This window comes from Arabidopsis lyrata (genome assembly GCF_000004255.2).
Source record: "Arabidopsis lyrata subsp. lyrata unplaced genomic scaffold ARALYscaffold_8, whole genome shotgun sequence".
Lineage (NCBI taxonomy): Eukaryota > Viridiplantae > Streptophyta > Magnoliopsida > Brassicales > Brassicaceae > Arabidopsis > Arabidopsis lyrata.
Window position 1 is genome coordinate 13,611,705 of NW_003302548.1, and position 12,774 is coordinate 13,624,478.

The 12,774-nt window shown below is 34.6% G+C and overlaps 2 protein-coding genes across 3 annotated transcripts; both read right to left on the reverse strand.

Moving 5' to 3' along the window:
* Positions 1–1,338: 1,338 nt before the first annotated feature.
* On the reverse strand, positions 1,339–5,720 carry LOC9300101 (nucleobase-ascorbate transporter 5). 2 transcript variants are annotated; one of them, XM_002865724.2, is made up of 14 exons: positions 5,474–5,720; positions 4,791–4,896; positions 4,269–4,366; positions 4,011–4,187; positions 3,820–3,920; positions 3,674–3,749; positions 3,527–3,586; positions 3,199–3,383; positions 2,964–3,060; positions 2,638–2,724; positions 2,465–2,523; positions 2,290–2,381; positions 2,130–2,207; positions 1,339–1,941 (listed from the first exon to the last, which is right to left on the reverse strand). In XM_002865724.2, the coding sequence occupies exons 2-14, from the start codon at positions 4,885–4,887 to the stop codon at positions 1,562–1,564; spliced, it is 1,587 nt and encodes a 528-aa protein (XP_002865770.1). In that variant the 5' UTR covers positions 4,888–4,896; positions 5,474–5,720; the 3' UTR covers positions 1,339–1,561. The 2 variants fall into 2 exon arrangements, with proteins under 2 accessions (XP_002865770.1, XP_020886061.1); XM_021030402.1 differs by having other exon boundaries at positions 5,454–5,720.
* A 1,509-nt stretch (positions 5,721–7,229) lies between these two features.
* Positions 7,230–9,895, reverse strand: LOC9301845 (serine/threonine-protein kinase HT1). The gene is made up of 6 exons (XM_002865725.2): positions 9,343–9,895; positions 8,655–8,776; positions 8,358–8,554; positions 8,086–8,260; positions 7,879–8,013; positions 7,230–7,649 (listed from the first exon to the last, which is right to left on the reverse strand). Exons 1-6 carry the CDS (start codon positions 9,662–9,664, stop codon positions 7,443–7,445), a joined length of 1,158 nt encoding a protein of 385 aa, XP_002865771.1. The 5' UTR covers positions 9,665–9,895; the 3' UTR covers positions 7,230–7,442.
* Positions 9,896–12,774: the final 2,879 nt, after the last annotated feature.

Genomic DNA, 12,774 nt, shown 5'->3' on the forward strand with positions numbered 1-12,774 from the left:
TTATAGGGCTGGAGCACATTTGAGGAACTAAATCCCAACAAGAAGCCGACAACAACTTCTACAATCAGTTAAAGTGGAGGGACAAAAAATGAAGACCAAGAGAAAATGGAGTTTAGAAAACAATTCTTTTATAAAATACTTCAATACAACTGTGGACATGGTCTTTTCAAGCCAATCATTTTGTTTTACATTCAAGTTTAAAGTTTTGAGGATATTTGCTTTTCTTTTTACATTAAATAAATTGTTCTAACTAAAAAAAACAACACATTTCAATTAGAGTAGCCAGATAAGAATAAAATAATATTAAACTATATCTTAAAAGCTAAACTATATCTTAAAAGCTAAATGAGAAATTTTTTTTAAAAATGTATATATTAGTCTCAAACATGCAAGGATATACAAAAATAAATTTTTAAAAAATAATAAATAAAAAAAGACAAATACATAATTTTTATAAAAATACAGGAATCTAATAATATATACATATAAATTTAAATAAAGTTTTAAAAAATATTAAAAAAAAATTTAAAACAAAATCCCGCGCGTAGCGCGGACACTCACCTAGTATATAAAAATAGTAAAAATACTCGAACATAACCGAAAAATATCCAAAAATACTCAAAATAACCGAAATATCTGAAAATATCCTTAGCAAACTAACCGTATGAAGAATGCATCAACAATTGAAGAATGATTTGGTCGAGTATATATGGACAAAATATTCCAGAAATTAAGTTTAAAACATTTGTGCTTTATGTTATTTATGTTATAAATTGTATCTCATGTATGTTTTAATTTTTTTAATTTGCAATAATTATTAAATTTTCAATAATTATAAATTTTATTTTTATATTAATATTTTTTTTTCTAAGAACCACATGTTAAGATCCTACAATTAATCACACAAAAATCTTAACTCAAAAATACTATCTCTTAACAATAACTTTTACAAATAAATTACTTAAATATTGCTAAGAAGTATTTCTAAGAGACTACCTATAATCATGCTCTAAATGGATAACCATCTGTTTTAGTTATCTTTAACTTCATATAACTGTATATTATAATGCAACCAAAGAAGTGTAAGTCAAAATATTTCAGTAAATTGTATGAACGACAGAGAATAAAGCACATGAACCCCTACTTATCTTCAAAAGCATATCATTGAGTTTTAAGGTTCGAAATTTCGAATCTAGCATTACAAATTTGGAAAAAAGGATCTGTTAAAGAATTAGAATGGAAAAGCCTCCAAACTCACAAAATTTTCTTTGTTTTATAATTTTATTATGGCAAACATTTGTATTAAAACAGAGCATACATACATGCTCGAGTCCTAAATTTGTCAAAACGAGTATCATCTTTAATGCAAAACATCTAAACATAAGAAACAAACATCACAGTAATGTTTCTAAAATGTTACTAAACACTTTGGGTTATAATATCTAGTTGCGTTTAGAGTCTCCTCACCGAATATGCACATAAACCTAGCTAGATAAGCTGTGTCCTCCTAAGGGACACAACACTAGCAAAATAGCATTACATAAAAGTTTGGAAGGATTTTTCAGACAGAAGGGAAGTATTTGTTGAGATTGAAAGGAAGAGCATAGAACTCTTCGGTTCTGGGGTCGTTCTTGAAAGTCCAGAATCTGTCCCACCAGTGTTTACCTCGGTCTTTCCTGATCGAACCATCTTTCTTGTGGAGCGTCGTGTCCAACAAGTAAGCCACACATCCTCCCACAAAAGCATTGGACGAGAAGGGCACATTGACTATGTCGTTGAACCATCTTGCCCCGGTATGAACTGGACCATAGCCTTTGATGGCTGTGTGCTCGTTGAAATATTGTGGAATTGATAGGCCTAGGAAGATTGAGAACCCCAATATGAACAATGTCCTGAAGCTATTCAGGTTGCAGAATTGCAGCAAACTCAGTCCTCCAGCACCTAATTAACAATTTTTGTTTTTAAAGATGCATTAGAGCAAAACCAGTCTCCAGTCTCTACTCTCTACCTATATTGTAGGGGTGGCCACATAAACCAATCCGAACCGAATTGCTACAATCAAAACCAAACCATAAACAAGATTTCCCCACCCTACTATATTGTTCATTTCTGCTTAGAAAATTACTTACCTACATACGCAAAGAAGAGACAGTACAAGGCGGCAATGATAGGAGCAGGTATTGATGCAAACACTGCCCCAAACTTCCCTGCATTAGATTTATATAAGACGATCAATTAATGTGTTTTACTTCATTTCTCAATGGATTTTAATGAAAGAGACAAGCTTACCAAGAATTGAGAAGAATATCATAAAGCCTGCAGATATTTGGACAACTCTCCTGCTACCAATTTTTGTTAGTGCCAGTAGACCCGCATTCTCGCTGCATTCATGTAAAAACAAACTCACCACGCCATTCAAAATAAACTCATGTCCTAGGTTTGTTAAAAGGATAGGAGGTCTTACACAGAAACTGAAGACCCTATACCAGTTCCGAACAACCCTGAGATTAAAATTGCAACTCCCTAAACCAGAAGAGAACATAGTTGAGGCACAATGTTAGATAAATGACCACTTGCTTGCCCCGAGAAAACCTCATGATGGTAATTGTAAATGAAGCGTATGAAGTGAGTATTTACCTGCCAACCAACCCCGCGGCTGATAACAGAAGGTGGCGGCATTGTAGCACTAGCATATCTTGAGACAGCAATAAAAGCACCTGTGGACTGTATTTGTTTACAAAAAAATCAACGTAATGAGTGAGTAACATGAGATTAAACCAAAGAGCAAGAAAATTCAAAAGAATGAAGAAAGTCTCATTGACTTTAAAAGTTAATGAGTATGCAACCTATGAAAATCATTCATTAAAGGACAGCCTTTATATATACATGGATACGAAAATTTATGCATATCACAAATAATTGTCTAATGTCATTTACACAAGGTGAAGATGAGTGAAACAAACCTCAACAAGAGCAACAAAAGAAGCCATCATCATGGCAAAGGCTTCACCAGCATCAAACAATGGTGCGCCCCATTGGAACGGCCATGGAACTCTTATCCTGCACAATGAGTAAGTGTAAATGGTAAGCCACACCCGAGTATTGTTATCACTGACAGCTCATTGAATAAGAAGACTTTCTTGCTAGATATAACTAAGAAAGACATCCAATGTCCAAGCCTTGTTCTGAAATTCTTACCATGGAGCAGCACTTATAAGCCCAGCACGATCAGTCCGACAGCTTCTTTGAGTATTTGTCCCAACACCATTATAGGCACCACCAAGTGTAAGAAAGAAAGCAAAAAGCCATACTATCGCCACAGAAAATATGACAGCAAAGCGAGCAAACACATGTTTTCCTCCTTTTATAACATGGGGCATGTACTGCAAAACCAGCAAAAAGTATGATCCAGACGATTAGAAACACAACATACTGGAAGAACACATCCGGATCAATAACTTATGCAATGAGAACAGATGAGCTGGCTGCAAATTGCTACCAAATATGAATCTTTAGCTACAATTACCTGTGATATTAGTACAAGAATTATAAGCCCCGGCAGTCCAATCTCAATACACTTAGCAACCTAGCCAAAATAAAAAAAGAATCAAGATTCCCCTAGGGTGATATAATTTAGTTTTTGTGTACCCATATACAGAACAAAGTGACTTACACCAGGAAAACCCAACTCGTACAGGCCATAACCAACTAATCCAACCAGAGGAGCAGCAGATAGAGGACTTAAGAACCTGGAATAACAGAAGTTCAATCACATATTCTTAACCTGACACAATGGAACAATGTAGCTCAAAGACTGACCTTACAACATTGCGCCAGAGGCCACTGAAGCCAAGGATCATTTGAAGAGTTGAAGCAACAATTAAAGCACCTTGGGTTGCCCGAATTATCCTCTTAAATCGCTGATAAGGCATCAAAAAGGGTCTTTTAAAGTAAACTAATCAACAGGCTAACCACTCTTTATTAATAGGGAATAAGTGTGAGCTACGAACTTCAACTGGATCTGCAACGTCATTGAATCTTCCAGAAAGCATGATTGAGATTGTAACTGGGACATATGTATAAGATGCTCCAATGACAGCAGGTAATCTAGTTCCAAACACAGTCTGGAGCAACGTGTTCAATCCAGCTACAAACAGTATTGTCTGGATCAGCTTCGCCTTCTCTTCCTGCCAAAATCATAAACTTAAGTGCAGAAAAAGACTGTAAAGTATAATGTGAACAACTATTTTCTAGAAAAAGAGACTTACATTTCCACCTCCCATTTGTGGAACAAGAGCCGATGGAATCAGAACTGTTGTTCCAAGCATCACAAGGTAGTGTTGAAACCCAAGTAGAACAGCCTCAGCTGAAAGACAAGAACAAACTCTCAGTCTCACATTTACTAATTAAGAAGCTTAAAACCTCATATTCAAACAAGAATTATTCAAAAACCAATTACCAAATTAGAAACATACAGTAACACTAAATAACAGTTAGATTGAGCATATAACAAAACCAAGGGGTGATTAAGTTTAATCTCCTTTGTTAACAGAGAATGATCCTTAAAACACCTAGAAGAAGATTCTCAAGGTAAAAACGAATAATTCTTAAAAGAGAAAAGTAAGAATCCAATCCTCACGTTGCAACAAAAAGGAAAAAGTAATGATACCAAAATCAGAAAAAAGTAAAAATGGAAGAACCTAATCAGTCACAAGGCTCTAAAACTAGGGATATGCCTAGAACAATCAATAAGTCAAACGTTAAGGGAAAGGCAAAGATAAGAAACTAACGCCATGGAGGAGGGCTTGTAATGCAGTAAGAGATATCTGGCAGCTGTTCTTTCGGCGGATGTGGCAGTGGATCACCACCCGATTTCGGAGCTGACATCTTCAACCTCTGCAACCAATAAAAATCAAGACTTTAAAACCAAAACCGAGAAAATGACCGAAACCCAAATCACAGAAGTAAAAGGCTACGAAATTTCGAGCTCAAGAAGCAGAAAACAAGAACACAGGTGAAAAGAACTCGTTTTGAGCTAAACCCATAGTTGCAACAAAAAAATAAAAAACCAAAACTTTACACCAAAAGCCACACTAACCCGAAAAGTGACTGAAACCCAAATCACAGAAGAAGCAAAAGTTACGAAATTTGCGTTTAAGAAGCAGAAAACAAGAACCCAGAGCTAAACCCACAGTTGCAACAAAAAACAAAAACCAAAACTTTAAACCAAACACTTCACAAACTGAGAAAGTGACTGAAACCCTATTCACAGAAGAAGCAAAAGTCATGAAATTTATGCTCAAGAAGCTTGTAAATGGAGAAAAAAAAAAAAGACCTTTTAAAGCTAAACCTAAGAAAAAGACCTCGTTTTTAAGCTAAAATGAAGAACCAGAGCTTTAAAAAACGATTCTTTTGTTGGAAAGAAGAAGAGAGAGAGAGGAGAGATTATACACAGATTAGAAGAAATGAAAACCTTGTGAAGAAGAAGCAGCAGAAGAAAATTGGAGAGTAAACTTGAAGAAGAAGAAGCAGTGAAGAGGAAGGAGCAGAGGGGACAGTTGTCTACGTTTCGTTATATCAGCGTTACTTACTTGTGCACCGACTGACGTCACCACGAAAACAACCTCTTACCTGTCATTACTCTTAACTTCATTTGATTAGTTCCCCAACGCATTTCTTATTAATACATTTGTTGACAATGAAGCCAATGCTTATTTATTTGTTTAGCAATCAATGAATGAATGATATAGATAGATGTTTCATTGTGGTGTCGCCAACTGCTATTATAACCAGTGTTCTAAAACACACTAGACATTAATGATCTGGCACTAAAACACTAGACTTCTAAGATACATTATTATTAGTAGAGGCTTCTAGTCTCAATAGTAGGAGGACATCATAACGATAATCTACCACATACATTCTTCAGTCACATGTTATAGAACCAGACCGGGATTCTGAAACATAGCATCCTAATGCCAGGCCACCATAGCATACATGCTCCTAGGCCTGGACAAATAAACCGAACCTAATGTATCGAACCGAAACCTAAGCAAAAAAAAAATGAACCGAACCGAATCAAAAATTTGAAAATAACCGAATGGATAGCAAATTAATAACCGAAATAACCGTAACCAAATTGGTACCGAACTGAAATATCTGAAATACAGTTATATTTTCAAAATAATTAATTATTTATAAACCAAATAATCAAAAATACTTGAAAATATATAAAAATAGTTAAAATACTCGAAAATAACCAAAATATATCCAAAAATATCCGAAAATACTCAAAAATAACCGAAATATCTGAAAATATCCTAAGCAAAATAACTGAATTGAAATAAATTTTAAACCGAAAGAACCGGAACCGAACCGAAACCGAACCACAATTTCAAAATATCCGAATGTATACTAAATTCTAGAGCCGAATGAACCGAAACCGAATGGATCCAACCGATAACCGAATGGATAACCGAAAACCGAGGCCTACTTGCTCCTATTTATTAGAGGATCCATATAGAGCCCAAAGATTAGCCTAATGAGAAGCCCACTAGTCCATGAGATTAGGTCTAAGCAAGTAGATTCATATATCTAGTTTTTTTTTTTAATGAACATCAAAGTTGTTAACCTAGAGAGTTGTCACTTTGAGCAATTCTCCTCTTTTAAGAAATCAAATCTAAGGTCATTGTGTTCTTGTTGACAATCTAAATCTCTTTTACATTTCTTGTTCAATATATATACCTGAATGAGCTATCTTATTTTCAGTTTTAGATTTCTAGCTTAATAAGCTCATTTGAGCACAAATCTATCTTGCTTTGGATTTCCTCACACTATTATGCTCTCTCTACATTAATTTGTCATATAATGAGTCTAACCAAGCTCTTTTATTAATGAAAGGGTCTCAAAGTTGTTTCTCGACTATGCATTGTTGGTCCTTTTATGCATGGGAAATGAGATATTGTTCATCATTGGGGAACACAGTTTGAGTTGTGTTTGAGACTGCCTAGGTGGATCTAATCAAAATGACTAACGATGATTATCATAGTTCACCTCTCTAAAAGGCAAATTTAAGAACTCATGTCCTTCTCTTCTTTGATGTATGTGCTACTATCGCGAGGATGTTCCTTTTGAGGCCCGAGGGTGGACGATTTCTAATAAGAGACCGGAAATGGCCATTTGCCCATAAGAAACACACAGTAATACCATCGAGTATGTTAATTATTTGATTAGAAGATGATATACGTGACCATTGATATTTAATAAGAAATTCTCACAATAGAGCAAAACAGGAAATGTTGAAGAATATGGAAACCAAATCATACTTTTACGTAAATTTTAGCAACCATTAAAGCCCTAACAAGCCTTCCCATTTTTTTTTTCTTCTGGATTATAAAAGGAAAAGAAACAAGAGACACAAATCTTAATGATCTTAGATTGGTCTAAGGACCACGTTTCCTTCGGAAGCAGAGGCAACCCTGCTGCTGGTCGTTAGGGATCATCCCTCCTCCCTTGGTTGTGTCAATACTCTCCAACATCGGTACAACCTCGTCCATCTCCGGTCTCTTGTCTGGATTTGCGTCCCAACATCGCTTCATCACTGCTGCAAGTGCGCTCGGGCAACACCTCGGTATATCGGGTCTCAAGTTCTGCATTGATCATAAGTAGCATATGTGCATATAGATTTTTTACTTCAATGAAATGATGAAATGGTTCCACTACTCCACATCACATTATTTACTTCAGTGATTCCTCAAGATTTATAACAAAATATAATTGTGAAACCGCCAATGTGCACATTTCAATTAAATTGAGTTTTCTTTGCTTAATCTATTCCACCATCCCGCTATTCAGCACTATTACAAATTATAACTATACCTGGCGGACGACGGCTGAAGTGACCTCAGAGAAAGTAAGGTCAGGGTATGGCATGTCACAGCAATATATCTCCCATAAGCAGATCCCGAAACTGTATACATCGCATTTTCGATTATACGGGTTTCCATTGAGAACCTGCAGCCAAAGTTTATTTGTGTAAAAATGAGGTTTGGTTCCAAACTTGATGATGCATTATCTTAATAGTACCTCAGGAGCCATGTAGCCAAGGGTGCCAGTTTCTCCTGTCATGTCATTAGGGTTAGATGCTTCAACTCTCGCAACTCCAAAATCTGCGATCTTGACAGTCCGGGTTTTGTCTAACAACATGTTTTCTGTCTTTACATCTCGGTGAACAATCTTCTGCGAATGAAGGTAACTCAACCTGAAAGCAACATAACAACAATCCAATATACGCTTTGTCTTCAAATACTACTAAAACCACGAGTAGGCAGGCAAAAGAAGAGAGAATATAATAATACCCTCTAGCGAGATCAAGAGCGAGCTGAACAACAATTTTAAATGTTAATTTTCTTCTTCTGTTCTTGATCAGGTAAGATTTTAAAGCACCACCTGGAAGATATTCAACAACAACACAACATATATTGTTTGGCATTGCTAATGGACCACTCTCTGTCTGCAACTGTAAACCTGATGCACCCATTGTTGCTCCTATAAACTGCAAAATTTCATTCATTGATGACCCAAATCTTATTTATTTCCTCATTATCTCTAACAATGGTAAAAAAAAAGGTAATTTCCAGAAGTAAAATATGAACCTTGGTAACATTAGGATGATCCAATTTATGCCAAACAGCAACCTCCTGAGCAAAATCAGCTCTCAAAGACACAATCTCAGCTTCTGACCTATGACCTTCTTCACCCCAATCAAGCAACTTCACTGCTCAATTTCACCACAATGATTAGCTCATTTCTTCACTTTAAATTCAACAACAGTAAAAAACAAAAAAAAGCTCCTTAGTTACTGCATTCAAGGGATCTATTATTTTCCCTTTTTTTTCCTTATAAAAATTTAATTTTTGAGAAAAAGAGAGATTGAGACAACAACAGCTGGAATCACATGAAAGATCCACAAAGCAAAGAATCATAATTATCCAAGTAGAGACCTTTCAAGTAGCTGAAGCACTTATGATAGCAAAACCCGTGTCGGCTTCACGGAGATCACAAGAATTGCTTCCACCCACTAAAGAAAAACTAAAACTAAAATCCAAAACAATTAATCTTAAAAATCCAAACTTTCTTTCAATCTAACAAGTTTCATAGTCAAAGAACACGAACACATAACTAAACTAATCAAAGTACAAAGTCTGTTTCGGATCCGACATTTCAAGTACAAATGTAGTAATCCATTCTAAAATTGAAGACTTTAGCATTTTCTCACAGTTACTACTAATAATATAAAATATAAAAGGGAAAGGAAGCTAGAACGACGGGTAGGTGACTAACCGGCAACATCTTGACCGTCGTAGATACCACGATGAACGGTACCAAAAGTGCCACGTGCAAGAACAGTCTTGATGATAAGTTTAGAAGGATCGATCTCCCACTCAAGTCTCTGTTTCCTCTTCCCAACAAATCCGCCGCCGTTTAGAGTGACAGGGGAAGAAGAAGCAGAGCCACCGATGGCGACGGCGGTTGTGTCTTCTTCATCTTTCTTCTTGTTCTTCTCTAAAGTCAAAGCTCTGCTTAAGTGTCTCTCTAGTTGCTCGTCTAAGCTTTTTAGATCAATCTGATCTGCTCTAACAAAACCATCGTTTCCTTCTTTCATTGTCTTCTTTTCTTAAGCAAGATCTTTGTTCTTGTTCTTGATTTTGGGTTTGAACAAGTTCGTCTTCTCTCAGATAATCAAACGCAGAGGAAAATGAAAAAGGGAAGATGAGAAGAGAAGGGAAGACCGCATGTGAGTGAGCACATGGTCTTGCCTCGACGCAAATGTATCTGTATTTACATTTCTTTTTTGTTTTCATAAAATAAATACTTTTTTGTTTTGTATTTTCCAAAAACAATAATCATCACTTATTATCAAAATAAGTGTTGGTACCAACCGTTTTTATTGACGATAATAGTGAGTGAGAAAGTTCGGCCCATTTATCTTGAAGTTCGGCCCATAAAAGTTTTCTATTGGTCATTTTTTGATTGATACTAGTGGATAGATTTGAGTTCATATAACACAAGTAAGGATTTGAGTTCCCTCATAACATCAATTTAGTAGTTTATTGATAGTATCATAGTATGTGAAACCAAGTTGGTGCTAGCATAGATCAAAATTAGAAGTATTATGAATGTATTCGTCGGGCAGAGCCACGCGATTGAAATATTGAGAATAATTAACCGATGTTAAAAGGGGACGACGAATTTTAACAGTATATAAGAAATATGAATCAGTTCACTCCTTATCAGCTAATTTTGAATTGAAAACATATAATCTACTAAGAAATGACTAATAAGTCAATTTGATTGACACGAAGAGATCGGATGTGTCATGTCTAAACAATTAACTTGACCAACTCTACTATGTATTGTTCTATTGTTAGCATTTAGAGTAAACTAAAAGGTGGATTCAACCATGTCTATACTTCTATTTTTGATAAATTCATGAACCATATCTATATTTTCACATTCACTTACACGTATGAGATACATATGATAATAAATCAGTTTGAGGAGTGAGGAATGGAACTTAAAGTGATGGTTAAGTGTATTGGTTGCTTTAAATTGCACGAAGCGTGGATGATTTTGTTGGAGAATCTACGTACCAAATGGCTCCATTGTCTATTGTCCCTACCAAAACCTTCACTATTCTTCTTAAAATCAATATTAAATATGTATTCTCTCAAATAAAGCATCACACAACTATGGTGCTCTTCTTCTTTTCTCTTTATTTATTTATTTATGTATTTTAATATCGTATGTTCGTAGTTACATCAACCAAATCATATTAAAAGGTCCTAAATGAACAAAAGCTAGAACTTCTATGCCGAAAATATGGGAAATGAATACCTTTTTGAATTTGGGAGTGGCCATAAGAAGCTCCTCAACTACAACTCTAATTTGGTATACTTTAAATTATATAGACCCACTTAGTTGCTTTATCTAAGAATTAAATAATTTGCACTCATCTCCCATGCGTGTTTTTCCTTTACTTAGAAGGAAATTAAATTTGAATATTTTTCTGAAAACCATTACAAAACACGGTCATGCTTGAAGACTTGTAGTCATGATATGTAGTGTAGCATGTTTTTAAAAAGCGTTTCGTGAATATATGTAACTATATAAATGGTCTCGGTTCAACATTTTGGATCACATTAAAATATGATCTTGATATATATATTCAGTCAGTTTCTGTAATTTTTTCAAGAACATTTGTTATATTGGAAGAAGAACATAAAAGATAAAGCAAATCAAAATCCTCATATATATGTGTATTTTTTTTAACCACGCAAAGTAAGAAGAGTATTATCTATTTATCTTATGTGTATTAAGACAAAGAAAAATGGTGGACCTATGATATGATTGCTTAGAGAGACACATAGAAAGAGAGAAAACGGTGGAGGGTTTGTTTTGGGTCCCTGACACCATTAAAGCCAGTAAGGGATTAATTAAGTTAAGTGTATCCACTTTTAATTAATCCCAATTTATACTATACGGATTACTTATATTAGCCTAATGGGTTTTGTATAATTTAAATATTTGGCGTGGTAATATTAAATGTTACTATGCTTGTATGATTGTGAGCAACCAGATCTCTCTTATCTGTACATGAAAGATTTGGTTCAGGTTACTAAATCATGGGTCTTCTACATCTATCAATATTGAATAGTATAGTTTTCAGATTTCTTTTTATTGTCAATGAAAATAATCTTGGGTATAATTATTACTAGCCAGTGCCATTTTCTGACAAGAGAGAACGTGTCTATTTCTTTTTTGAGGATTAATTAGGTTTAGATAATATTGAGACCAGCTTCTATGTGATAAATAATCTACTATCAAGTCATTGACTGACTTGGTAATCTTGGTGATGCAGGTTGTTCAAACGGGTTCTTAATGGTTTAGGTTGAAAATAAGCGAAATTATCTTCTTGTTTTTTTCTTCAAACAGAATTATCGTATACTATCTAGTATTTTTTTAAAAAATTTGACGTTATTTTATACTATCTAGTGTTGAGTTCAGAGTTACCTATTTTTCATGACAAGTTTAAAATTCAACTGTTGCCAAATTCCGTTGTTACAATAGATATATTCATCACAAATGTATCGTTTTAAGTACAACAGATACATCATTTTCCACGAAAGTGTTTTGGAGATCCATATGAAAATAGACCAACCAAAATGGAAGACAAAAACATTATTGTGAAACCCAAAGAAGATGAAAATGGAGGGTGCAAAAAGGTAAAAAGTAAAAAGTAAAAGAAGAAATGAGTTGGGGTTTGAATGGTCAAGCCACTGCAAACGAGTATTTGAGGAATGATTGGATCTTCTTCCTCTTCACATTGGATACTTTGACCTCTAAATGATTTTTAATAGCATATGTTGATCTTTCAACCAAAAGTAAATTATTTTCGGTTTAGTATATATACTAAATCAGCTAATCTTTCAAATATAAACAAACCATTATCAGGACTAGAAGATATGTTACTAAGTGGTTCGTATTAGTGATATCGTTATGTTACAACCCGAATTAATATCCGCATAATCCATAAAAGTTTATCGAAAAAGATAAACAACTATTTAAAATTTGGACCCATCAAATTCAGCTTATTTGCCATCAACATTTTTACCAAAAAAAAAAAGATACAGAGCTTATTGGATTTTTTATTTATTCTTTGTTCGTCTACAAAGCTTATTGGATTTGGTAAACACTGTGGCATCACTACACACA